At 40.0% G+C, this 27221-nt stretch overlaps 1 protein-coding gene and 1 long non-coding RNA gene across 2 annotated transcripts; both read right to left on the minus strand.

Moving 5' to 3' along the window:
* Window positions 1-867: 867 nt before the first annotated feature.
* Window positions 868-3330, minus strand: LOC149113223 (uncharacterized). Its single transcript, XR_016206717.1, has 2 exons — window positions 1425-3330; window positions 868-1394 (listed from the first exon to the last, which is right to left on the minus strand). It is a non-coding gene; the product is annotated as an uncharacterized LOC149113223 (long non-coding RNA).
* Window positions 3331-5944: 2614 nt separating this feature from the next.
* On the minus strand, window positions 5945-27128 carry LOC149113224 (uncharacterized). The gene is made up of 15 exons (XM_089288088.1): window positions 26972-27128; window positions 26708-26786; window positions 25842-25886; window positions 22707-23061; window positions 21596-21745; window positions 20700-20828; window positions 19830-19958; window positions 19013-19264; window positions 17805-18131; window positions 16304-16552; window positions 15543-15854; window positions 14701-14949; window positions 10219-10542; window positions 8107-8352; window positions 5945-6556 (listed from the first exon to the last, which is right to left on the minus strand). The coding sequence occupies exons 4-15, from the start codon at window positions 23032-23034 to the stop codon at window positions 6237-6239; spliced, it is 3015 nt and encodes a 1004-aa protein (XP_089144214.1). The 5' UTR covers window positions 23035-23061; window positions 25842-25886; window positions 26708-26786; window positions 26972-27128; the 3' UTR covers window positions 5945-6236.
* Window positions 27129-27221: the final 93 nt, after the last annotated feature.

Genomic DNA, 27221 nt, shown 5'->3' on the forward strand with positions numbered 1-27221 from the left:
TGTTTCAGGAAAGTGTCCGAAATTTTTGCCCGAGAAAAGTGTCTAAAATTTTTTTGGAGGGTGTAGGTTCGCAAACATTCTTGAGATATGAGAATGGTATAATTCCCAGAAGATTCTTGGACTGTATTGTGGTTAATTAGAGTGTCATTCCGTTCCCATAACAGCAGTACCCCATGAACACAAAGGATTTCCTGTGTAGGTCTCTAATTCAGGCTTTGGCTTTAAAATTGTTTTGGCGATGTCCACGGAACAATTAGCGACAATGTATTGGGAATGAAGAAGTAAAAAACAATCTGTAAAAAGAATAAATTGACGGAACGAAACAGCTTAGGTGAGGCTGGAGTCTTTCTAAATGGAAAAGTATATGGTTTTTACTGAAGCAACAGACAAATGGCTGTACAAAGAACCTGTTGTTAGCACAGGGGAAAAATATTTTATTGGGAATATATTTTGAATATATGTAAAAGAGGAAATCGTTTAAATGAAACAAATCAGTGGGTTTTTAGTTTTTTATCTTTTTATTTATTTCTCTGCAACACGCCCGCGACGCACAAAAGACCAGACGTTCTGTCAAAACGCTAAGACTGTGGGTCTTAACTCTCTTGCTTTAACAGTGGGAAATTTTTAGTACACATAAACCGTATTAAAAAATAACAATAAATTTACCATATTTGACATGAAGAGCGCGACCTCGCGTGATACTAAATCAACTGAAGAGAATGAGTAAGCGTTTAATTCAGTTTTATTTACTTTAAAGTATTACAGCTGATTTACATTGACCTTACAAAGCTTCAACACTTTAAACAAGCACAGCGAATCTTATCTAATGGCCTCCACACAATCGAGGCCACCTTTCAACAAAACCAATTTCCTTTTTTTTTTTTTGGTCCTCAGGGGGCCCGCGCCAAAGGACAACAAGCATTGAGTCTCGCCTGGCTTGAAAGTCATATACGCCTCATGCCCCGTCCACACTATGCCGTAGAAATTTGAAAACGGAAGTTTCACTCTGAAAACGCATCAAATGGTTACCGCCAAAATACGCCGGAGGAATTTAAAAACGTAACAGTCACCGGTCATTTTGGATTTGCGTTTGAGGAAAACTCATCCAGGAAAATCACATGATTATTGTGACGCAATCGTTTTCGAAAAGCTCTGTTTTCAAAATGTTTTTCCGTTCACGCGGAAACGAAGAGCCGGCGTTTTCCAATTCGTCCGATTTGAAAAGAGTTTTCGAAAAGCTTCGTTTTCGTGACGGATTAGTGTAGACGGCAGGGCTAAACGTAGAAATAAAGCTTCGTTTTCAAATTCCTCTGGCGCAGTGTGGACGGGGTCTCAGTGACTCTCTTAAACTCTTGCATGGCGACTCTCGTGCGTTATCGGTGACTCTCGTCAACCTTCGTGCGTTATCGGTGGCTCTCGTCAACCTTCGTGCGTTATCGGGGACTCACGTTCACCCTCGTATATTCCTATCGAATTTGAACCTGTTCCAATTTTTCTAGCCAGTCACGAAGAGTTTTCTCCCGTTTTGCCCACACTCGCTGAGAGTTGAAAAAATACCCTCGTGTATCTCTCGTGATTAGAAGGCGACTGTCGTTTCTGTCGTTGTCGTTTGGCCCGGGCTTAAAGAGAGATTCCACTAAATAAATAATGAATAAATGATACTAATTTTATTTTAATGTCAATGTGTTAAGCTTGATAAAGCTAAACACTACAAAAAGGTATTGAATAAATACTGATGACTGCGATGCCTCTTGAAGTTTTACGTTTACAGCTATTTCAGTCGACGTTGTCAGATGAAAGCGTCAAGTTTTCGCGACAAGACCGAATAGTAGTCTGGGTATTTGTCGGAAGTTTGCATGTTGGTGTAGAGGAAATCTACGAATTTGTATCTTTGCTCGTGAAGTATTAGCAAGGATACAATAGATTTTCCACTCATTAGACCATTTTTCTGTATCTTTTCTTTCACTATTATAAAACGACCTTTGGTTAAAAATTCTGAAATTAAGTGCGGCGAAAAGAACATTGTTTCCAGACGTCTGAAGAGAAAGAAAGCTTAAAGCTTTGCTCCGACCGCGTTAATTGAAATAGCTGTATACTGCAAACTTAAAACTCCGGCGGAAGTTTAAACCTCATGAAGCCAGCTCGCAAAACTTCCGTTCGCTAACTAAGAGGGTCCAACATAGGTTATTTCAATCCCGCATCCCGCTAGTATTTTTGGCTCAATCGCACCATCCCGCCCGGGTCGGAATGTTTATCTCGATTCCGCCTGATAAAGAGTCGTAGTTCCTCCATGTAACGACTGTAATGTGTAATTTACCTCTTTACATTCCGCATCCCGCCGTCGATCTCGCATCCCGCCGTCGCTCTTAGGACTATCTCGCATCCCGTCTGTCAAAAAGAGCAAATCCCGTTCTCACCGAAATATTTTTATCCCGCATCCCGCCATTAAAAGTTCTGTCATCCCGTATTCCGCCTTCATTTTTGCTCTCATCTCGCATCTCGCGAAACCTATGTTGGGTCCCTCAACTAAGTGGTTAAATGCAGAGCCTTTGTAAATAAAAAAAATAAATGTAACAAATAGTGCTTTCATAGCTCTTTTCATAATTACTACTCAGAGCTACAATCCTGGACAAAAGTAGTGGGGACACTTGAGCTGGATCACGTATCTCCTATCCCCTCTAATCAATATTGGAAAATGTTACGTTTTTTCAACAAAAAGGGAAAAAATCACCTGATTATGAACATTGTAGGTTGGGAAGGGAAGAACTTGCTTCGTGTCCCAACTTTTTTGTCTGGGATTTATCGTTTTCTAATCAACCGTAAATTACAGAACTTTGGAAACTTGGCCAAAAGTTTCCAGATAATACAAGTTATATTAAATGAAAGCTGCATTTGCGAAATACGAACTGAATTCCGGGAGCAAAATTGAATGGAACGTAGATATTTTCGAAAAGTAGGGAATACCTGGCGAGCGAGGTTTTTCTTTTCCCTGGAAATTCCGCAAAATGTTGTTCCATTCGCAACTGGGATTTCCAGAAATTAAAAGCGGAAGCTTTGGCCGAATATGAACTCTCACGAAAGAATGATCGGCTTTTACACTCGACTTCCTTATCCTTGACCAAGATACTACAAAATATACGAGTACCTTAGTGCCAACCGTTTTCCTACGACATGGGAAAACGGAATTCAAACTTCCAGTTTCGTTTTTCGTTTACCCACGTCATCGGAAAAGGGAATTCGAACTTTTATTTTCGGTTTTTCGTTTTCCAACTATATTGAAAACGAAACTGGAACTTCTGTTTTCATTTTTCGTTTTCCCACGACTTCGTACAACAGAATTGCAATTGTCATTTCCATTTTTCATCTTCTATTTTCGTAAGACGTTGAAAACAGAATTTGAACTTCGATTTTCGTTTTTGGTTTTTGTGTTCTGTTATATTATCTCAAGACGTAGCCTATTAAGCAGGCGCTAGCCCCCTTTGGGCTGGTATATATTCTTTCCTCCCTTACGATCCTCAAAATAGACGTTATAGCTAACTATATGTAACTGAATGTACATACATACGGAGTTGTGATTACAACAATTAGCGTAAAAAAAACTGTGCAGCTATATTTTTAGAAAACTAATATTAAGAATTTTTCAGCCCGCTACAAACCGCATCGAGCTGACTGTTAATAAAAGCCTTCTGTTTCGACTACCACGATATCGATATCGGCAAGGAAATGAAATTATGCTTGTACTATCGCAAATCACGGAATTAAATAGCTATTCAGGTACGACTATTAAGTCAAAAAGTTTCGGTACAAAGGCTTGTCATGATCGATTTGGAACATATACAGTTGAACCTCCGATATGGCACCCTCTACTTATCGACCGGTCAGTGTAAAACGAAGACTGCGGACTGACCGGGCATAAAATGCAGACTGACGGTAAAACGTAGACTGCAGACTACAGACTTTTTAAGTATATATCGACGGTGTTATTTCCATTATTGATTTCTAACCGGAAACAGGGTTATTCAGGCTAGTACTGAAAGTTTGCAATGCTCCGGTTAGCCTAAATAACGCTCCGGTTTGCCTGCCAGTTACGGTTAGCTCTCAATGATGGAAACTACTCAGTTAAAAAGTCTACAGTCTGTATTTTACTCATGGTCTGCAGTCTGCATTTGACCCTCAGTCTCCATTTTACCGCAGTTGCAGTCCGCAGTCTGCAGTCTGCAGTCCGCAGTCCTTATTTTACACTGACCGGATATCGACTGTTCCATCTGCAACTGACCCTCTCTTCTTGATATCATGGCGACTGTAAAACCTTTTTACACTTACTGTGCAGCCCCATATCGGGTCTTGATTCCCTCGAGAAGGTCTTCATAACTATTATTTTCGTCAATGAGAAAACGGCGAACAAAGACTTCATAAAGGATGTGGTTTCCAGGTCTACTGTTGTTAGCGACAGGAAGAACCAACATTCTTCTGTGGGTTCATGTATACAAAAGTGACAAAAACACATAAACGAAAAACGACAATCGATGTTCAAATTCCGTTTTTCAATATCTTAAAAAACGAAAGACGAAAAAAGGAAATAACAATTAGAATTCTGTTGTCCAAAGTTGTGGTAAAACGAAAAACGAAAACAGAAGTTGGAATCCATTTTCAATGTAGTAGGAAAACGGAAAACGAAAATGGAATCTCGAATTCCTTTTTCCGATCTCGTGAGTAAAACGAAAAACGAAACTGGAATTTCGAATTCCGTTTTCCCCTGTCTTGGGAAAACGGCTGTCACTAAGGTACACGCATTCTACAACTTGCACCTTTTGTTATTAAAATTATGACAGGTTTTTTTCGTTTTCTGCAGGAAATATTTTTTTGCATGGAATTAGTATTTTTATCCGTGATCATACCAAAAACCATTTACAAATTTGATAGTTTTGATACTTTTTCTAAAAGACCACTCAATTTGTATGAAAACTTATCTACTTTGTTAGATTTCTTCTACTCTGCTCTAATGTTACGTTAAGTAGCCATAGTAACTCAAGGAGTCTTACTTGAAGGCTAAGGGCTTACACAAAATTGACTCTGCAAAGTTTAACATTAAAATTAATCTATCGATGAAAGTCTAGCATAGGCAAGCTGCACTCTCATGGGGTACGTTCATCATACTATACAAGGTGGTTTTAACTTTTAAGTCTGTGGATGAAACCCTAGTGTGTGACCATTCAAATGAAAGCTGTTAAGCAATACTTTCATGTGGTGCCGTTTAATATGTTGTAGAAGGTGGTTCTTAGTTTTACGTCTGTAGATGAAATACTAGTGTGCGATGATTCCGGTGAAAGCTATTGAGCAGTATTTTCATGTGGCACTGTTTACTATGTTGTACAAGGTGGTTCTAACTTTTAAGTTTGGATCAAATACTAGTGCGTGACCATTCAGATGAAAGCTACTGAGCCGTGATTTTTATGTGGTTCTAACTCTAACATGTAACCCAACAGTGTGACCGGCACGACTTACTCCAAATAATATCAAGGGATTTGGAAAAGTTTAAACCGAGACCGTTCTTGTATCATGGATGACAATGTGGCATGCGTTTCGTACGCCAATCGCTTGTCGTAATTACAATTTACATAATACCATAATATTTACAAATACCATAATAATTCGATTTAGGGCCCCGGACGCCTGTTTACTTTTGATAGCTCAAAGGTGGGGGTGGGGGGGGGGGGGGGAGGGGAGGGGTGATTTGGGCTTATTGGATGGCGGGCGCTCTTTAGGAATGGGTCGCTTATATATTTCTGTTTATGACATAAACAGTGGAATGTGATTGAACAGTGACGGGTAAAATCACTTGACAACTGTAACAAGCGGGCCTTGATAAGTCCAATTCAATGTCTTTGGTAATATTACGCTCAGATTAGAAAGCGGACTACATCATTCACTCGTCTAATCAGTGTTTACTATGTCAATGTCTTTAATTCCAATTTCACAATGGTGCCTCTTGTTAGAATAGGGGACGTGTATTAGAAAAGGACAATGAATAGGGAGGACTTGTTAGAAAGGGGACGCTTTTTGGAAGGAGAAGGCTGAATCGAATCATTACGGTATTAAAAGAGAGTTAGCATGTTCTGTTCTCAATCACCTATTTTGTAAAACACTTGTAAGGCGGTTGTAAGGCGGCGCTTATTGGAGAGAGTGCGCTAAATGAAATTATTGCGGCATTAAAACAGAGTTAGCATGTTCTGTTTTTAATCACCTATTTCGTAAAACACTTCAATGTCAGTAGGAGTGAAATAAAAGACTCCAGTGAAAAACCTACAGTTACCAGTTGAATATCCTGAAGGAACGGAGTATGTATAGCCGCAATTGGTATACGAATTTGACTTGCTCAAAGCGTTGTCCGATATGTAGATGTCATGATTACCAAAAGTGGGTCCGTAGTTGGAGCAGCGATACATTGCGTATTGTTCATTTTGATACTGAGTCAGCTTGACAGGTTTATATCCATCATTGTTGTAAAACGAGAACAGGAAAGCTTTACTGGCTGTGGAGTAACCGCTGCAAGAACCTGAAAAGAAAACAAAAGTTTAACAATTCTAAGCATTTCGGTTGAAAAAAGAAACGGGTATATACAGAAACCATATTGTATAAAGAGTTCTTTGGAACAGAACAACTACAGCAACAAAAATAAGTATTCAGCGTGGGGATCAGATCTGTTGGCAAAAACGTTTAATTTGCGTTACGCGTGATAGAGCAGTTTTCAATTGTGAGTCGACCGATAATCAGAAAATTAGTTCTTTTTCCCTACGGTTTGAGATTGGCTGAGTAGTCCAATTGGTAAGCAATTGGTTTAGTTTTACGACACTCAATTGAAAACAGCTCTAACACGAAAGAAGTTAGTGGATTTATATACCCGGTTTATATACCTTCTTGACGTCTGAATTTTCAAATACGTGAAATGAGATCGCGACGTTCTGGTTTACAGCCGGTGAGATAACTGTTTTTGAAGCCGAAGAAGAGTTTTAGTTGAAACAAGACTGATAAGCAAGTGAGAAGCCCAGAGAGTGACAGAGAGAGGTCGATTTTCTGGAAGCTTTTGATGGTTTACAGCAGGACATACTATAGAAAATTCTCCGAGCTCAGCTTCCCTACTCCGATTTTGTGAAATATGATGCAACTGGGTCTTATTCCGTCAGCATTATCTTTTTGGAAGCCTAGGAAACCAAACGGTCGTATCTAACTACAGCCAACTGCCGTAGTTTGGAAGCCCGGCGGTTCTATACAAAGGACTGAGAACAAACATTGGGTACTGGCTTGAACCAATTTCTACTTTTTTTTCGTCTTATCAGTGCAGGATATTAAATTACAGTATTTAGAGAGGAAGCCACATCAGCCTTAGCTGGTTTTTATGCGGGTCCTCTCTCCTAGTCGAATTGGAATTTGGAGATGTTGGTTTTTGTGGAGGGAGGAAAACCGGAGAACCCGGAGAAAATCCTCGGAGCAAGGCGAGAACCAACAACAAACTCGACCCACATATGGCACCGGACCGGAATCGAACCCGGGCCACATAGGTGGGAGGCGAGCGCTCTCACCAATGCGCCATCCCTGCTTCCCAAATAAGCACCTTTATAACAAGCTCCGCGTCATACTTATTAAAACAGGATATAACAGCCGAGAGACTGCCCCTTTAAGTCTCAAGTCTTTAAGTCTTAAGGAGACGATAGTTCTAATTGACAATTAGATTATGAGCTCAAGATTTCTTTGAGGTGATAGTTGAGGTTATGATCCAATTGCTTTACTAGAATTCTGACTGAAATTTCCTTCAAATAATGATTCCAATTATTTTCGGTCTAAGCATTAAACTTCACCTTTTAGAGAATTCGTGCGGACTGAATTGTCAATTTGACATTTGCAGTTGTGTCCACGCGTACTTAACAATTACAAATTTCGAGCATTTTCAATTTAAGAAACTGTAACTGCCATCCTTTTAGTCTTCTCAAAAATTGGATTATCCATTTGTTTCTAGATGTTCTTTCAAAACTTCGGATAGTGTACAATGGCTCAGCCAATCAGATTACAGCATTTGCATTAGTATACTAGTAGTAGAACGATACTTACTGTGCCAGGACACGTCGGTATATCCACCAAATATGTAGCTGCCGTATTTAATGATGGTCACAGTGGGTCCCTTTCCATCACAGTTGCTGTGGAATATCGATGCAGCCGAGCCGTCAGTCTTGGCATGCCAGCAACGCACAAATCGATCACGCCCTGGACTCAGGAGGACTGGGTCTAAGAAGGACAACAACTTCCCCAAGTATTGGTTGTAATCGAGACCGTCGAGAATGACGGACACACTTAGGCCTGGATAGAGGAAAGAGCATAAAACCGGTATGTTTAAGTATCAAAGTCGTCTTTTTGAGGTTTGCTTAATTCATTAAATCGCCAGAGTGATCAAGATCTAATTTCTCATCACAATACCAATACATTATCAAGCATACAGGTAATGAAAATAGTTGAAATCATCTGCTAAGTGGAGCCGTCTTGATTTACCAGCAAATTCTCAAACTGTATGGCTCTCAGTAACAGGAATTAACAATTTGAACTGAAAAGGCTAACAGTGATATGTTCTTTTTCATTTCGTTCATGAATTAAACGATTGGTTACCTGCATATCAGCAAATATCTCATGGTTCGATTTAGTGACCCGGGCACTTATTTTATACTTTTGGTAACTCAAGGGAGGGTGCTAATTGGAGAGCGGGAGCTTATTAGGGACGGCGCGCTTATTTCTTTCTTTTTCTCTTCAACATAAACATGGAAATGTGATAAGGCATTTGAATGGACAATAACAATTACTTTTCACTTGAGAATTTTAACAATAGAGGTTCGCATAACCATAACACCATTTGCCTGTTTAGACCAAGTCGATGCGTTAAATCATACACTCAAGAAAGAAATGCATTAGTCAATTCCAGCTGTGCCCATGCTGCCCCCCCCCCCAACAGGCCTTCCCCCGGGAATTAGGTTATTTTAAAAACAACCTGGAAATGCCATACGGCTGGAACAAACCAGTTGATCAAATGCCCCGGGGTTGTTTTCGTTTCTCATGTTACTTTCAGTACAATCAAAGCCAATTCAGGCCAAATTAAAAGTCCTAGCAAGGTCTTTTTTTTTAACTTTAATAGTGAAGAAAAAACCTAATATAGTTTATTCCGTAGGATCTAGAGTCTTATTTATGTCCTATTTAGACGCATTCATTACGAAACTTACCGTATTTGCCGATAAACTGGTCATTAAAAGAAGCGACAATGCTGCATCACAGCCAATAGGAGGAAATGGTCACGAAGGCCGGTAAACATCGAAAAAGCGAAAAAAAAAAAAAAAAAAAACAAACAAACAAACAAACAAACAAAACAAAACAAAACAACAGGCTAAGATTTATGTTTGAAGGTCCTTGACCCAGGACATTTGTTGTTTTATGCTCATTGTGGACTATGCTTGAATTATATAATCGCAATGCTGCTATTGGTTAATTGTATGAGCACACATAACCACCTTTTGTATTTTGGCAGGTTTTGTGCTGGGTCAGCCCCCAAAGAACTTTGCCAGGTTTCCTTACCATTTTCCCTCCATTAACTATGGCTGCACGTAAGATGAAAAAGCGAGATGGTCAAATGCCCGAGGGTAATCAGTTGTGCAAGGCTGATATCCGACCCCCGGGATTGACATTGTGGAAAAATGCTCCACTATTGCGGGGGATGGGCACACATGGAATTAACTGATACATTGTTTACTTGTCTAATCAGTCTTTACTATCATCTCTTCGATGTCAAAGTCTTCACTGTCACTTTCGCAATGCGGGCGCTTGTTGTAAGCCCGGGGGATCTGGGTGCGAGGAGACTCCCTTATATGGGCTATATAGGTACGCGCGGACCGAAAGATAGCGTTTTCAGCCGTTTTGGTCATAAATAGGGTATGGTGTTTGCACTTGAACTGGGTATGCTTTTTAGAAGAAGCTACTTTTTCAGGTCATAAATAGGATGGGAAGATCGCGGATTTTGGTCATAAATAGGGGAAGGGTTTTGGGAAGCGGACCGCGCACACCTCCACCCAATTTTTCTGGGAGTACCCCCCGGAGGTTGTAAGGCGGCGCTTATTGAAAGAGAGCGCTAAATCGAATCCTGATTACGGCATTAAAAGAGAGTTATCATGTTCTGTCTTTAATCACCTATTTCGTAGAAAACTTCAATGTCAGTAGGAGTGAAATGAAGAATGCCCCCAGTGAAAAAGCTACAATGCCCAGCTGAATATCCTGAAGGAACGGAGTATGTATAGCCGCAAGTGGTATACGATCCCGAGTTGCTCGTAGAGTTGTCCGATATGCGGATGTCATTGTACGCACCAGCACCAAAAGTGGGTCCGTAGTTGGAGCAGTGATACATTGCGTATTGTTGATTTTGATACTGAGTCAGTTTGACAGGATTATATCCATCATTGTTGTAAAGCGAGAACAGGAAAGCTTTACTGGCATAAGTATAACTGCAACTAGAACCTGAATTGGAAACAAAAGTTTTACACATTCTAAGCATTTCGGTTGAAAAGAAAAACAGAAATAAAGCTACCATATATTGTAAAGTAATCTTTAGAAGAAAAGAAACAACAACAAAAAAACAAAATAAATAGGCAACGAGAGGATCGGATCTGTTGGCAAGGGCGTTAAGCGTGATATGCCTTGGTAGCGACTGAATTTTCAAATGAGTGAAATGAGATCGCGACGTTCTAGGTGGAAACTCTTTCTATAGTCGAAAAAGTGTTTTAGTTGGAGCAAGAAGATAAGCAAGGAAGAAGTCTGGAGACTGACAGAGAGAGATCGTCTTTCTGGAAGCTTTCGGTGGTTTACAACAGGACTTCTTATGGAAAATACACCTAATTCAGATTCACGACTCATACTTAGTAGAATATGATGCAACTAAGTTTTGTTCTGTCAGCGTCATTGATAAGCATGTTATTGGAAGATTGAAACAACAACATAAAATGCTATACCTCCCAACCGAAATACGTTTTCCGATTGGAGGAAAAAGTGTCACGTGCGGTGGGTCAAAACTCACTAACTCCCCTGGGGCGAACAAAACTTACTAACTCCCAAGGGCGAGCAAAACTCACTAACTCCCTAGGGAAACAACAACTTAAACTTTCGACTCGCACATGATCAGGTTGTGCTCCTTTTAACCCCACCAAATTTATGTGCCAGCCGACGTCAGGCAAACATTTTTTTTGCTGTTTCTTTTTTCTTTTTGAGTTGCGAGGTATACAAAACACTTCATGACTGGCCCAGCGGGAAATAGTGAGTTCTGTTTCCCCTCGACCTCAACGTTCTCCTCGAGCTTCGCCAACCTCGTTCCCAGGGTCTGTCATCTTACCACCTCCTGGAGCGAACGATTCGCTCCAGGGGGCGGTAAGATGACAGACCCTGGGAACGAGGTTGCGGCTTCGCCGGAGGGAACATTGAGGGACTCAGGGATACAAAACTCACTGTTTCTCTTGGGGTCAGTCATTAAATACTTAATGACCAAGTTCAGCGTATTCTGGAAAACGAACCGCACAGCCACATGATTTTCGAACTTAACACTGGCTAGCATAATTATTGACAGTACGAGACAGACATACATGAAACTGGATTAACCAGAAACTTCATTTTTCAATCGACGTTCGAGGCCGTACTGTTGTGGTTGCCAAACCAGAATGGATATGCAATGGTAATATAAGTCGTCAGCACTTTCATAACGTAAGTCCAAATAAATTAGGTTTTCCTTGTTAGTAGAGCGTTCTCCATCTGCCAAATGCTTTCAGACACTTAAATAAAGTTTTTTCGTTCGTTCGTTTGTTCTATTGGTCATTCGTTTAATTTGTGCGCACGTTCGTACGTCCGTTCGCCCGTTCGTCCTTTCGTCTCTTCGTGCCTTCGTCCGTTCGTCCCTTTGTCCCTTCGTCCGTCTGTCCATCCGTTCGTCTATTCGTCTGTCCTTTTGTTCGTTCGTTCGTTCGTTCATACCTTCCTATGTTCGTACAGTTCGTTCGCTCAGTCAGTCCTCCGGATGCGTACGACCAAAGTGGACTGGTAAGATAGTTCCTTATTTTCACTTCTTTTGTATCTCAATCTCAAATGACCTTCCGCACTACAAGGAAGTCTCTTTGTCGGCAGTACATGAAGTGCATTGGTGCGAGCGATTTACTTATTCTGAAATGCGGGTGGCAAAGGGGGTGGGGTGAGGGGGGGGGGGGGTTACCAATCACGCATCACGATGAATTTTTCTATTAAATCACGTATCACGGAGATTTTTTTTCAACAATCACGCGTCACGTAAAAAGAGTAAGTACATCGCCAATTTTGTGGTGTGGGATTTTCCCCTCTCCAGACAGGCGGTCTAACTCCGCCCGCCTGTTTCTTTCCTTCCTCTATGACACAATCGGGAGCCTGTTCACAGGCTAAGTTGACAGAGATCTTATACGAATTGAGAAGACGTCTACGCTATCTTTGCCAAGCTTTGATGTACAGGCAATATTTGTGTCAAAGCTTTACCCCTGTAAATCCTTTTCTGATGTGAAGTTTATATAAAATAATTCATATATGAACAGCGGTTGTAGATGAAAGTGAAGAATATAAACTTCACATCATTTCACTCCTCACGGGAAGATATGAACTCAATTAACTGGCCTCGCTCCCAATGTGTGGCTTCATAGCTCAGTTGGTAGAGCATCGCACCGGTATCGCGGAAGTCACGGGTTCGAATCCCGTTGAAGCCCTGATTTTTTCAGGCTTCTTCTTTCCAATTGTTTAAATTGGAAAATTAACTGCGATTATCATTCTGCACTTTCATCTACAACCGCAGTTCATATATGAATTATTTCATATAAACTTCACATCATTTCACTCCTCACGGGAAGATATGAACTCAAGTAACTGGCCTCGCTCCCAATGTGTGGCTTCATAGCTCAGTTGGTAGAGCATCGCACCGGTATCGCGGAGGTCACGGGTTCGAATCCCGTTGAAGCCCTGATTTTTTTCAGGCTTCTTCTTTCCAATTGCTTAAATTGGAAAATTAACTACGATGATCATTCTTCACTTAAATCCTCTTCTGTTCGGCAACGCTTTTATGTCTGTGGATGACATAACGTGGCTTTTGAATTCAGTTAGGTCTTTATGACGACCTTCATTAAGTGGTTCACAAACTTTTTCCTTGTGTAGCCTCTCTCTGTCTTCTGGAGCGGCATAAAATGACACTTAACTCTAACGTCTCTTATCTTTTCAGCCGTTTGGAACCCTCCGGTTTTGAGACGACATTCTTTCAGACCTTAAATACGATGATTGATTGATTGATTGAGTGAGTGATTGCTTGATTGATTGATTGATTGATTGATTGATTGATTGACTGACTGATTGATTGATAGCCGGTTTCGGATATGGTCTGATGCACTGCCAAAAATGATCGGTCGACAAAATGGACAAAAATAACTCTGAAGCTCATAGTCCTGGTGCAAAGCTTGACTGTTTTCAATTGACTTATTCCTATTCTGTCACAATTGTTTGGACCTATAGTACCGTGAAGATCCACGAAGATCAAAGACATCAGAAGCCCACGATTTATTGATCTCTTTTAAGATTCTATTTACTGTTTACTTTGAATGAATGGTATCGGTTGTAGTTGAAAGAACGTTCACTTATCACGGAAATCTAATTGGCAAATCACGCATCACTTGCTTGTAAAATAACAAATCATGCATGACGTTATGATGTCTTGTCCAGCGTCACGAGGCTAATTTGGTCCAATTCACGCGTCACGCTGCTAATTTTGAGGCCATCATGCGTCACGCAAGAACCCTTTGCCACCCTCTGAATTGAGCCCTCTAGCTTGTGAACTCCTCGTAGCCTGATTGAAACCGATTAAGTTAAGTTTTTTTTAAAAAAAGTTTGCTCAAGACGAAAGCTAGTCTGCTTAATGCGAGTCGGCGCCGCTAGATTAAGTTCTCGCAGTCCTACGCGGGTGTTTGGACAACCAGTCACAATATTTTTAGCCTGCGAACGCAGACGTATTTCCGGCTGTCGCTTGGTTCCGCCGAAAAACCCGAGCCAGGAAACGATTTCTGTGACGTAATGACTTTTGTTTCTTCTTGGCCAATCAGATTCCATGATAGAATGAAACTCGAGTGCTCCTCGCAGCGAATACCTCGCGCAGTGGTTCTGGGGTTATTTGAGCTAAATTGTGATTGGCTTAGAATTCCTACGTCACAGAAATCGTTTTCTGGCTCGGGTTCGCAGACGTTATTTTTCGGCGGAACCAAGTGACAGCCGGAAATACGTCTGTGTTCACAGGCTACAATACTTTGAGCTGCGAATGAGATCGAAGCGAATCTGCTCTCAGGGTAGCTACGAAAGATCTTTATAGAAATCGAGGATTTTTCTTATGAGTTAAGCCCGCCATCGGATGCGATTTGAGGTCGATTATGCGAAACTGCAAGGCCGCGCAACATCAAAAAGCGTGTTAATATCGGTTTTAAACCTGAAATAAGTACTTGTATTTCTTAAACAAGAAAAGAGTAAGACCAATGGTTAAACAAAAGAACAAAAATGGAGTTTTTTTGTTCTTTTACTGAGATAATAAAGCACGTTTTTATCAAGCTCTTGGTGATAGTTAGATCTTATGATACTTACTGCGCCAAGACACGTCAGTGTATCCACCAAATATGTATTGGCCAACTCTAATGATAGTCACTGTGGGTCCCTTTCCATCACAGTTGCTGTGGAATGTTGACGCATCCCAGCCGTCTGTCTTAGCATGCCAACATCGCCCAAAGTAAGTACGGGATGCACTCGGGAGAGCTGGGTCTAAGTAAGTTATCAGCTTCCCTAAGTATTTGCTGTGATCGAGATCGCCAAGAATAACAGATGCACCGAGGCCGCCTGGGTACGAGAAACAAGAGGTTAGCTGTGACATTGATTTTAGCCAAATTTAGGCAAACGAAAATGACCGCTGAATTGGGGGAATTATAAAAACTAACCACTGAAAACAGTGAGGGAATATTTCAGTAACACAACTTATACAAAACAAGGTACGGATGGACAGAAATTGAAGAAGATTTAAACGGATGGCGAAAAGAGTTTTTGAAACATGTTATAGCCTGAACAGTTTTCAAAGTTTATATAGTTTGCTTGCATTGTCATCTTTAATTATAACGCCCGGGAGAAGCATTTGTTTGTAATAAAGCTATGGCTTTGTTATTTAGATCCATAGAAGTAATGTCTTCGCTAACATTTAGTTCTATAGCGAGTATTTGACAAAACTAAATAAAATACACCAAACTCAGCTGGGCACAATCCTTGTAATACAGCCGTTTCGCAGTAGCAAAACAGTCAGATTTTGAGGTCTTCTGTTCATCCGTTGTAATAGCCACATGTAGCTTCACAAGACTGAATGCAAATGTCAAACTCCTATCTAAAACCAATAACTGTCGCAAGTATTACGTCAACCCAACAAAGAAACACGAATTTATTACGTATTTCGTAAAACACTTCAATGTCAGTTGGCGTGAAATGACTGGTTCCAGTGAAAAATTCACAGCCAGCAGTTGAATATCCGGAGGGGAAGGAGTAGGTTCCGCCACACTGGGTAGAAGAATATTGGTTGGCCGTAGCGTTGTCCGATATGTAGATATCAGGCCCGTAACCAAAGCTGGGGCCGTAATTGGGCTCCTTGCACATTGCATACTGCTGATTTTGATACTGAGTCAGCTTCACAGGATTATATCCTTTGACATTGTAGAGCGAGAAGATGAAAGCTTTACTAGCTGAAGTATAACCGCCAGAATCTAAGATGAAAACAAGCGTATAAACATTCTGACAAACAAAGACATGTTAAAGTAACATTACCAAGGAAGTTAAAGTTAAAGTGATTCAAAAGACAAGATTCTTGCAAAGTCGCAAAAGTGTCGCGAAATGTGCGCACGTCAAACTCGCGAAATAAACGTGTCGCGAAAATTTCATGTAATAAGTAAGGTAGAACAGAAAAATGCAGTTATAGCGCAACACAGGTGTAAGTCGAGAGGATTTCAAAGGTGTTTCGCATGATCTAACCCGTAATGCTTGAAAGCGTTATAAGATTATATTGGTGTTAAGCGATTACTTGTCATTGCATGAATAACATCGACATGTTCTGCCTGTGGAGGAAAGCTGATAACAGTGACAAGGTTTCGCATTTGCCCAGAAGGCCTAAGAAACGAAGACAGTTCATATTGAAAACTTTCTCATAATTACTCACTTTGCCAAGAAAGATCAGTATATCCACCAAATATGTAGCTGCCGGACTTAATGATCGTCACAGTGGGTCCCTTTCCGTCACAGTTGTTGTGGAATGTAGATGCAGCCGAGCCGTCAGTCTTTGCGTGCCAGCACCGCACAAACTCACTGGGGAATGCATCCGGGACGACTGGGTCTAAATAAGAAATAAGCTTTCCCAAGTATTTGCCGAAATCGAGGCTTCCAAGAATGGCCGATGCACCAAGGTCCCCTGTGGAATAAAACAAAATTTGTGGTTTGAAGTAAGATAAAAGCAAATGAGTTCACAGTTCTCGGCTGTTTACCATTTAAACGGAGAAACTGGTTCGTTAACGGTTTGTGCAAATGATAAGCAAAAATGCCTGATGGTAAGTTCCGTTCCGATTGACGATTTACCATTTACTCAAAGAAAAACCAATTTACCAAAAGAGACTAGGACAAGTTCCATTTGATCATATTTCAAGATGGCGGCGAAGAATTGTCAATGGTAATAAGTACATTTTCCAGTCGGAAATTTCTGTTGAAAATTATAAAACTTCCCGTTCGGTTGAGCCAAAATTGTCTTACCATTTACATTCTGACCGATATTTGTGGAATTTTTGGGTAAATGGTCATTTAATGTCTTTGAATGAAATTTGATATATTGATTCGGTAAAATAAGTTTCAAATAAGATGTGGTTACGATATGATTGGAAAAAACTTTGCATCTTTCCTGGAAACATCCTCACGTCTTTCGAAAACTAAGGAAGACATGCTCAGAAAATGTTCCGAAATAATAAAAAGACCTTGGGATAATATTTGAAAGTTTTAAAAGTCTTACCAAAGTAGTCAAAAATCTTTGCAACATAGTCGAACATCTACGGCTTTACTCTATAATGTAAGGTAAAGTCTGCATACGAGCCAAATGGCCCATCAGGCCGGAGCTTATCCCAGTTTCTGTAGCATGAAGTGACTAGGAGTATTTCTACTCCCCGCTGGATGGGATGCTAGTCCATCGCAGGGTTACCCCCAGCATTAAATTCGCTGGTACCCATTTGTACACCTGGGTGGAGAGAGACACTGTGAGAGTAAAGTGTCTTGCCCAAAAACACAACACAATGTCCCCGGCCAGGGCTCGAACCCGAACCGCTCAATCCGGAGACGAGCGCACTAACCATGAGAACACCGCGCCTCCCACAACTATGAAGTATACTGCAATTGATTGTACTGACAGAGGCAGGTGTCCTAAAGAAATTGTAGCGATTATGCTGAAAAACAGGTTACACGAGGACTTATCATGTGAACCAATCAAGCCAGAACCAAATACATGTAGCTAAGGAGAAGCGCGGGAAAAGGTGTGCGAGAGCTGTGTACGAGCGAGTTGCGATTGGTTCTGATCTTAGATTGCTTCTGATTGGACGACAGCGTGGTGCGAGCATCGTAAGCCAGTCGCTTATTGTAGTGATACTTTAGTTGAAACCACTTTATTTGCTAATATCTATTACCTATTTCGTAGAACACTTCAATGTTAGTAGGAGTGAACTTATCCCCCGCGGGACCAACGAAAAACCTGCAGTCACCAGCTGAATATCCGGGGGGGACGGAGTACGTAGAGCCACATCGGGTAGAAGAATTTTGGTTGCTCAAAGCGTTGTCCGATATGTAGATGTCGTGATCCCCGCTATTAGAACCAAAAGTGGGTCCGTAATTGGAACAGCCATACATTGCTTTTTCCTGATTTTGATACTGGGTCAGCTTAACAGGGTTATATCCTTTGTTGTTGTAAAGCGAGAAGATGAAAGCTTTACTGGCTGTAGAGTAGTCGCAAGGAGCTGAAATGAAGAGAAACGTTTGAAACATTCTAAATACCTCGGCTGTAAACAAACACTGATGAAAAGAAATTGTATTGCTCGGAGGAGGGGGGGACGGGGGTACTTCCTTATATGGGCTATACAGGTATGTGCGGCCCCACAGGGTATGGATTTTTAGCCGTTTTTGTCGTAAATTTAGTATAGATTTTGGCTATTTAGGTCCCAAATAGGGTATAGCTTTTGAGCTCTAATCTTGAATCGGGTATGTTTTATAGAAACAGCTATCCTACCACTAAAAGCGTATAAACATTGCCTTTAACCTTGGTCTGAACTAGGGAACTAATTATAAGGCAGGTCTGAAACAGGGTCTGGTCTTAAATTAGGTGGTTTGGACTTGAAATAGGCCTCATCAGCTGGGAATAATTAGATTTATTTTTGCACTCCTTCTGTCTAGAAGTATAGAGTCAAACTGAAAGAAATGAATTACAATTACTTTGAGGCTCTGTGCCGTAATTGTCGTAATTGACCTTGAACTAATACAAAAGTACAAACTGAAAATTATGTCATAATTCTACTTACAATTCTTGTAAACTTTTCCCGGCCGTAAACCTTGCGCAAGTTATGATACTTACTCTGTCCGGCTTAGTGTTTCTTAATAAAATAACGTTCCCTTTTATAGAGGCATGTGTCCCTAAAGACCTTACATAATCCCGCAAGGACTTACATAACTTTGTGCAAAACATGAGGTATCGGGGTTTTGGTCATGTCACAAATAGGGTAAGGGAAATCGCAGATTTTGGTCATAAATAGGGTATGGGTTTTATGAAGCGGGTCGCACACTCCCACCGAATTCTTCTGGGAGTGTCAACCCCGGAAAAGAAAACTGTCTGAAAGATACTTACTTCTATACCAGGACACGTCGGTATATGCACCAAATATGTAGCTGCCGGCTTTAATGATGGTCACAGTGGGTCCCTTTCCATCACAGTTGTCGTGGAATATCGATGCAGCCGAGCCGTCAGTCTTGGCATGCCAGCACCGCACAAACCCGCTGCGCTGTGAGCTTAGGAGGACTGGGTCCAAAAAGGAAATCAGCTTCTCCGTGTAATTTTTGCGGTTGAGACCAGCAAGAATGACGGATGAACCGAGACCGCCTGAGCAAGAGAGAATAGCAAAGTGAGGCTAAAGTACTTTGAGTTAAAAGAAAAAGCAGGAGCCATCTTAAATAAATTAGCAAATTATGATAAAAAGGTTAAGTGGGCATGCGGGCTAATTGACCCACCAGGCTGGAGCTTATCCCGGTATTTGTGGCATGAAGCAACTAGGAGTATTTCTACTCCCCCCTAAATGGGATGCTAGTCCATGGCATAATTACCCTCAGCATTAAGTTTGCTGGTACCCATTTATACACCTGGGTGGAAAGAGGCACTGTGAGAGTAAAGTGCCTTACTCAAGAACACAACACAATGTCCCCGGCCGGGACTCGAACCCAGACCGGTCGATCCGAAGTCGAGCGCACTTACCATGAGGCCCCCGCGAACATGGCCTACCCAAAAAGGCCTTGTTTTTGCATGAGACAAAAATATATCTTGATCTTTTGCTCATCCTCACACGGCGCACTTAGAAAACAAAAGTTATCCCAAGATTACAAAGTTAGGACAGAAGTGTTCGTTTATTAATTTATATAATCATTGCAAATATGACAGGCGTAAGACTCACGGAAACTTGTGCAGTATTTTCCGTTTCCAAAATATGTTGGTTTGCAGGAGCATATGTCGGATCCCACAGTATTGTTACAGTCGGCATTGACGTCACAATCATGTGACCCGTCGGCACATTCGTCAGCATCTGTAAAGCAAAGGAAAAGAAGCGCAATGGGTGACTTGTGGACGAAGATTTTCCATGGTGATCCGAAGGGATTAAACGAATCTTTACGATTGTCTTTCGAAGTTTGCCGAAGATTCTCAGATGTAGCGACTCTTGATAACTTTAATTCCGCTCTTTTCAAGCAATCATTTTCTTATCGAAATGATTAAAACCCGTTTTTCTGTTGAAATTTGCTCCAGCACTTTGCTATAGCTTTGCCTTAGTGCGAGACCTCTGACGCAGCCTGTAGTTACTTTGCTTTGTACAACAGGTACAAAGATCAATAAACGAGTGGTAATCGAGGGATTGTCAGCTAGCACTCAAATGAGCTACGTCACGGTTTGCGCATCTTGAAAAGTTTAGCCTAAATTTTTCAAGTTCGTCGTTTGTAATCCGAGTCAATCCTCTCCATCCTTAACCATCCTTGTTCCTTTATGGTTGATTATTATCTCTTTAGTGTTTTTCTATCTTAGTAAATTTATATTTTCAGGTTTCCTTCAATTTAAATTCAATTTTGTACGTGGCCAAAATGACTCAAAATAGCGTAACTGAGCTCCTTTAAATTCGAGCGAAGTAAAAAATTATAACACAAGATATGAGATTCTGAGACTGCTGTTTAGAGTTTGCCAAAACCGTGGACAAGAATTCATACCTACGTACTTACCTTATTTGAAAAGGTCGAGTTCAGGCAGCACTAGGCTGAGCAAGTCATGTTATACTTACCAACGCAACCTTTTCCATCCTGATAAATAAACCCGGTCCTGTTGCATAAGCAGCGATAAGAACCAATGGTATTCTGACACGTGGCACTCTCGTGACAAACAGGAATTGAGGAATTGCATTCGTCCAGGTCTGAAGAAAGTACAGCAAAATAAACTCATCTTTTTTAAGGTTTTGAAATGGATAGAATCCGATAACAACACCCCTGGTTTTGGAGTTTCATAGGGGTTCAGAGTATCCTAAGTCAAGCGACCATTTTCAGGGTACATACTACAAATGTTCGTAGTTAAATTAAAGGAGCTACTTTACAGTTTGCGCATCTTAAAAAGTTTAGCCTATTTTGTTAAGTTCTTCGTTTGTAATCCGTGTCAATCTTCTCCATTCTTAACCATCCTTGTTTCTTTATGGTTTATTAATATCTTTTTAGTGTTTCTCTATCTTAGACAACTATTATTTTCGGGTTTCCTTCAATTTGAAATTTTGTAGTCTTTACCAGTAGTGAATGTGCATAATAAGAAGTCTGAAATCTAAATATTGAAATTTTAAAGCAGCCCACCTTGGAATCAAATTAACGTATTTTGCCCAAAGTTTCCCAGAGAGGTTGTTGTAAATGGTAATTACTATTTTAAGTCTAAAAGAACCCCGAGCTTGAATTTCCTTGACTCTAGCGCTACAAATAGACGATTTCCTCTTGTTAACGATACTGCAAAAAAAATCTACATATATATATGACGTTAGGGTTAGAAAAAAACTTGTCATAATCAAAAATACATTTTTTCTCGTTACGTGTAAAAACCATGTATAATGTTTCGTAACTTTTTTCCTAGTTCTGCTGCAAAAGCTGTGGGCAACTGGACACCTCAAAACAGCGACAAAAAAAGGAAACTGGGTAAAGTTACCTTCGGTCTTCATGTCACAGTATGCAAGTGCAACCTTGTCTGGTACAATAGAATAAAACCAGTATGTTCCACTGACGGCTTGTCCTCCTTCACTCGCCTTGATTTCATGGCACGACTCAGCAGGCAGTTCAGGAATGGAACCTAGGGGGACTGGAAGGCGAATATTATTCATTAGCTCTTATTAACCGAGCAGGAGGTCTGTATGGGAGAATCTTGACCGAGGTCGTGAGTACAGACCTCACTGCGTTCGGTCTGTATGCACGACCGAGATCAAGATTCTCCCATACAGACCGACTAAGCTCGGTTAATAAGATGTTTATTATATGGCAAAAAAGAAAAATTTGATTCTTTTAATGTAACTGGTTTGTACTAGCTGGCATTTTCCTTGCGAACTGCGATGAGCTGAACTTAAATCGACCAAAGTTTGCTCGTCCTCTTTAATATTTTTTTTCGCATCAGGCGTTTTGGCACTTCCACTAATATTTTTAGAAGGAAATAGTCAACATTTTTGTATTTTAGTTTACAGCTTTTTCACCGCAAAATGTAACCGATTTAGGTGCCGGTCTAGATGGGAAAATCTAGACCGCGGTCAATATCGATTTTAGCCGATCAAATTCGTGAATTCGGTAGTTCCCAGTCCTTGTGAAACACATGTACAGCCGTATAATAATCCGTGATATTAACCAGGTGTGTTACAGTTCCCGTGTGATTCTTGAATCATAGCGTGTTATCTATATATCGTTTAAAGCATAGAGAGCAGAATAATTAATGCATTTTGATCGGTTTATTCGAAGCATTCCCAGAGATTTTTTGACAAGCTACAAAGATTCCAAAGTTTAACCGAAGACCTACAAAATTTCCGAAGATGACCCGACGAATTCCGACGATTTCCCAAGGTGATGTAAAGGCTCGTCAAGATGTAGAGAATTTCCAACATTCATCCGAAGTGTCCGACAATTTCAATCGTTATTGCATATATTTTTTTTTATCATGATAATTTTGCAATTCGTATTAACAACGTATGCATGATGTGCCTCTTTTCTTAAATTGAGAAACGAGAAATTCACTAAACCGGGTAAGAAAGGAACTTGATAAAACTATGATTAGTTACCTCTACCAAAGTCTCGTCTAAAGTAATATTTGTCAGGGTCTGGAACAAAATCTTCAGGTCTCGATTCCTTGGTACGATTGTTCAATTCACACATCTCTTTGGAAATAACGTAGTTGAAACTTTGGCACCGTAAGTCAAGGCGACACTCCTTAAGACAAACATACGAAGGCTCCGTCATCCGTTTGAAGATGTGTCTCTGCAACATCATGCCAAACTGGGAAGCTTCTTTTTGACTTTGTCTGCTACATTGCTGTGCCTCCACGTTACAAAACAGTTGCGATACTCCAAGCACAGCTGCTAGGTAAAAAAGCTTTTTGACAAAAGCCATTACGCTCGACTCCTTGGCAAGACAGTCCTTAAAATCAACACATTGTAAAATAATTGTGAGTGTGCTTTGATAGTTTGAAATCATTTGGCAATTTAGCGCATGACATTTTTTTTTTAAAACTTAAATAATATTCTATAACAAATTTATTTTTTGAAATTTTAATTTTACCCAACAAACTTAGTATGTGGAAACGGTGCCTTGTCATCAAGATTAATCACCTTCGAGAACTTGTTCGTAAAACACTCCGGACATTTGAGAACACTCGAGAAATGTAGAGAGCACTCGCCTGCGGCTCGTGTTTTCTATATTTCCCTCGTATTCTCAAATGCCCGTCGTGTCAGTTTTATCACAGTGTAATACACGGCTTAGGCTTCTTTATTTGTTAAATAAAATATATTTTCCCCGCGAAACTTAACTTCTTTACTTCCTGAACGAATTGAGGAAAATTTCATAGAAAACTTTGATGGAAGTGACTCTCGGGAAAAAATTTTCGCCCTGGGCTATATAACTTCAATAAAAACTGGTTCTGAACTAGAAAAAAAGAACAAATTAAATTAATGGACCTGTTCAGTTAAATTGATGTCAAAAACATGAAAAGAAACATGACCACAAATATATTTATCGACGTTTCGGCGAAATTCCCCTACATCCAGGAAAACGGAGACTGATTTTAAGTTCAAGAAAGTCGCCAATTTGTGGTCTTATTTTATTTTACTGACGTTTCGTTTATTTAAAATTAGTTATACTGAATAAAAACAATACAGTTAATTATTTCAGTTTGAATACTTTCTCTACTCAACACGTTTTGACAATGTTAAAAGACTTAAAAGTTTAGTTTTGTTCTGACACAAAATGGATGAAGCACAAAATCTGCTAATAAGACTGCTTAATTATAAACCCGTTGTTTATCAGTGAAATGAAGCTATTTACAGTTCTGCATATTTGTGGCTTTTTCCATTTGTGAAAGTTCGATCTATATTAAAAATTGAATACACCATACGCCCGGGCTAAAAGGTTTGTAAATATTATTGGTTCATTAAGTCATGTCCGTTAATTTCGTTTTGCCTGTGAAATTAATAGTCGTATTCACTTCTTCACCCATAAAGGAAGGTTGTTTTGTAAAACAAAGTTTAAAAAGCAGATTTCTAAGTGCTATAAGTGCGCTTGGACTAAACCACCTAGATTCGCCTTGATAACAGAATATATGATGGAGAGTCATTCTTGACTAAGGAGAACACATTGAAAACGCAACGACACAAAGGGATATGACTGGCCCCAATTAAAAACGCAACAATTAACGTTCATTTTTCCATTTTGGATTTGCATTTGAAGAAAAGTCAGTCAGGGAAATCACATGATTATCGTGAGGCCATCGTTTTCGAAAAGCTCCGTTTTCAAAATGTTTTCCGTCCACACGAAAACGAAAAGCCGGCGTTTTCAAATTCCTGGCTTGAAGAGCGTTTTCGAAAAGCTCCATTTTCGTGACGGATTAGTGTGCACTGTAGGCCTAACCGCAGAAATAAAGCTTCGTTTTCAAATTTATCCGGCCTGAGAAATGCGTATCCTGGACTCTTGTTCAGCTTTTATCATAATAATATGTGTGAAAAGATTAAATTGATAACTCAGCATTTTTTTTCGGCAAATTCACTTCGGGCTGATTAATTCTTCAACCAAACTTCAACTACTCTTCCGCACAGCTGAAAAAATTCATTAGTACTGGATTAGGTCCTGCAAGTGATATTTACAACAAAAAGAGGCATACTCTTGAACAAAATTTAAAAAGAGGAAAGAATCTTTCGCTGTGTCAACAAATGTTAATAATTAAACGGCACCTTTTCCGTTAGTGGCTTTAGCGTGGAAAAGCGAAAATATACTGTTTCTAGTTAATTCGCGAACTAAACTTACGTTGCTATAAATCATATTTAGTGAAGTTCTAAATTGTGACTCAGGACGTGTTTTTCATGCAGTTGCTTTCACTAAAGGTTTGCAGTAAGTTTTTCTTTTGAATTATTAAAAATAAAAAAGGAAAACTTTGTAAGTTGAGTAAAATTAGAATTCATCAGGGATGTGCTCATTTTGTGGTTTTAACTCATTTATATATCGAACCTCTACTTCGTTGGGAACTATTTTTCGGTAAATTACAAAAACACTGTTTGTCATTTCCCAGTTTCAATGACCTAAAAAGCTTAGTTTTCTTTTTCCTGCGACAAGATATTGATCGAATTTACGAATCCAAAGAACACGATCAAATGTTGTTTTTCAATATAACTGATGAATTAAAATATTTGTGGCTTTTCGGTTTCATTTGTGAAGTTTTCCGGATGTAATGACCGTTGATTTTGTATTGCATGGGAAATATTGTTATATACTTGTTTGCTTCGTTCATCTGAGGTCCGATAACATTGCTCTAGCTTTCTTTTGCAAAACATAGTTAAAAAGGGAAGTGTATTCAATGCTTTCTTGTATGGAAAACCACCTGTCAGTAGCACTTAATTGCTTTTACCAAACGTGACAACAAAAGGAGTCAGTCGTGTAACGTAGTTGTTATAAATAAGTATAAATAAGTTGAAGCAAGCCTGAAATTCTCCGCTAATCTTCAACGCAACGAAGAATTAAAATCGCAGATTGAACATCATTGATTAAGAAAGAAGAAGCTTGCGCACGCACAGTTCCAACTCGCTTTGGGTTAATTGATTCACAATTCTATTTCCGGGCTGTGGAGAAATGGGAAGCCGTATGTGGTCCAGTGTCCGCATTTATAAATTTTAATTCTTATTTCGAGGAATAAATATAATCCATTGACTTACGGAAATGGAAAAGAGTGCACTTCTATCCGCAGTCCTGGGTTCAAACTGAAGGGGAAAAAATACACTTTTTTTCAACACCTTTGGCAGTTTTGAAGAATTGCTTGTTTATCATGTCTCGTCACTACCACCTTTTTTAGCGTGTCAAAAACTATGCCGCAGACTCGTTTTGACAATTCGAGATATTTCAATGTATTGGCCAAAATGGGCGACGAACATGCTTAAAAACAGCTGCTCCAACGTGAATGTTTTCTGTCATAATTTGGTCAAGAGCAAAATAAAGTCTCGCTGTTTTATTCTTAAACAGAGGCTGTATCGCGGAGAGGGGTGGCTCCCATATGAAAACGTCGGGAATACTCGTCAAAAAAAATTGAATTTAACTAAAGCAGACCAATATGGGCGTGTCTCGAGCTTTATTTGACCTCTAAATACTTAAAACGAAGAAGGGTTGAATATATCAAATTGTAGAAACGAGGGATTTCATGGAGGTACTGGAAATTTTGGCATCTAGTGTTAGGCAAAGGAGCCCGGGCTTGTAGACCGGACTCCACAGCTAGCTAGGGAGCTGCGCAAATCGAGCCTAAAAACGGAAATGAGAGCGTTTTTTAACTGTCATTTCTTCGAGTGCACCCTAAAAGATACATTGACAGCTAAAGCTAGTGGCATTTCGTCCTGAACACTCCAAGTGAGACCAAAATCCTTGATTTGCACCCCAAAGCGAGACGACGAACATCCCCGACCTTTCCATATAGGATTGTTTCGTAGCTGTATGTGTCCTTGATGGAAATACAGCTGGAAAGTTTATGCCGTCTGTTTTGTTGCTGCGACTATAGAGTCTAAATACATAACAATTCTAGTTTAACACTTACGAGACTTATGAAACCGTATAAAGCTTGTTCCTTTTCTTTTCGCTTGTGCTATGTTATAGACAGTGAACGTTGTGTATCTCTGAAAAATATGAAAATTTTGTTGTCGTATATAAATTAGGGGCATTTTCCGTGAGTAATTACCACAGCAAGCTATAAACGAAAAGCTAATGGTTTTTAGGACGAGTAACTGCAAATCACTAGCTACTAAATCCATTTTGGTTAATGCTAGGAGAGGCATACTCAGTAAAAAGCTGTTTTGCCCACCTTCTCTTCAGTTGTTCCTTTTGGTCGTGAGCTCTTGTCAAAAGTCAAACACGGCTAAATGGAGAGAAAAGCTTTTGAATTTTCAGTGGACAAGTCCTCCTACTAAATGGCAGGTGACTGCAATATAATGCTCATGTTTACCTACTTTACAGACACCATGTCTGATGGATAATGAATTGTCGCATGAATAGCCTGATCATCTATTGAAATTGCAATAACAATAGCTAATATACCATATGCTTGTGAAATG

This window comes from Orbicella faveolata, unplaced genomic scaffold, assembly GCF_042242905.1.
Source record: "Orbicella faveolata isolate gen_17 unplaced genomic scaffold, um_ofav_v1 contig_15, whole genome shotgun sequence".
NCBI classification, from domain to species: Eukaryota; Metazoa; Cnidaria; class Anthozoa; order Scleractinia; family Merulinidae; genus Orbicella; species Orbicella faveolata.

Excerpts from the sequence above, each read along its gene's own strand:
- LOC149113224 (XM_089288088.1), bottom strand. The coding sequence starts at position 23,034 with ATGGCTTTTGTCAAAAAGCTTTTTTACCTAGCAGCTGTGCTTGGAGTA. Across the intron at positions 14,950-15,542 it reads TGAAGTGTTTTACGAAATAC|GCGGCCTCGGTGCATCTGTT; the intron begins GTAATAAATTCG and ends TCTCGTACCCAG. Across the intron at positions 10,543-14,700 it reads CACTGACGTGTCTTGGCGCA|GTTCTAGTTGCAGTTATACT; the intron begins GTAAGTATCATA and ends TTTCCAATTCAG.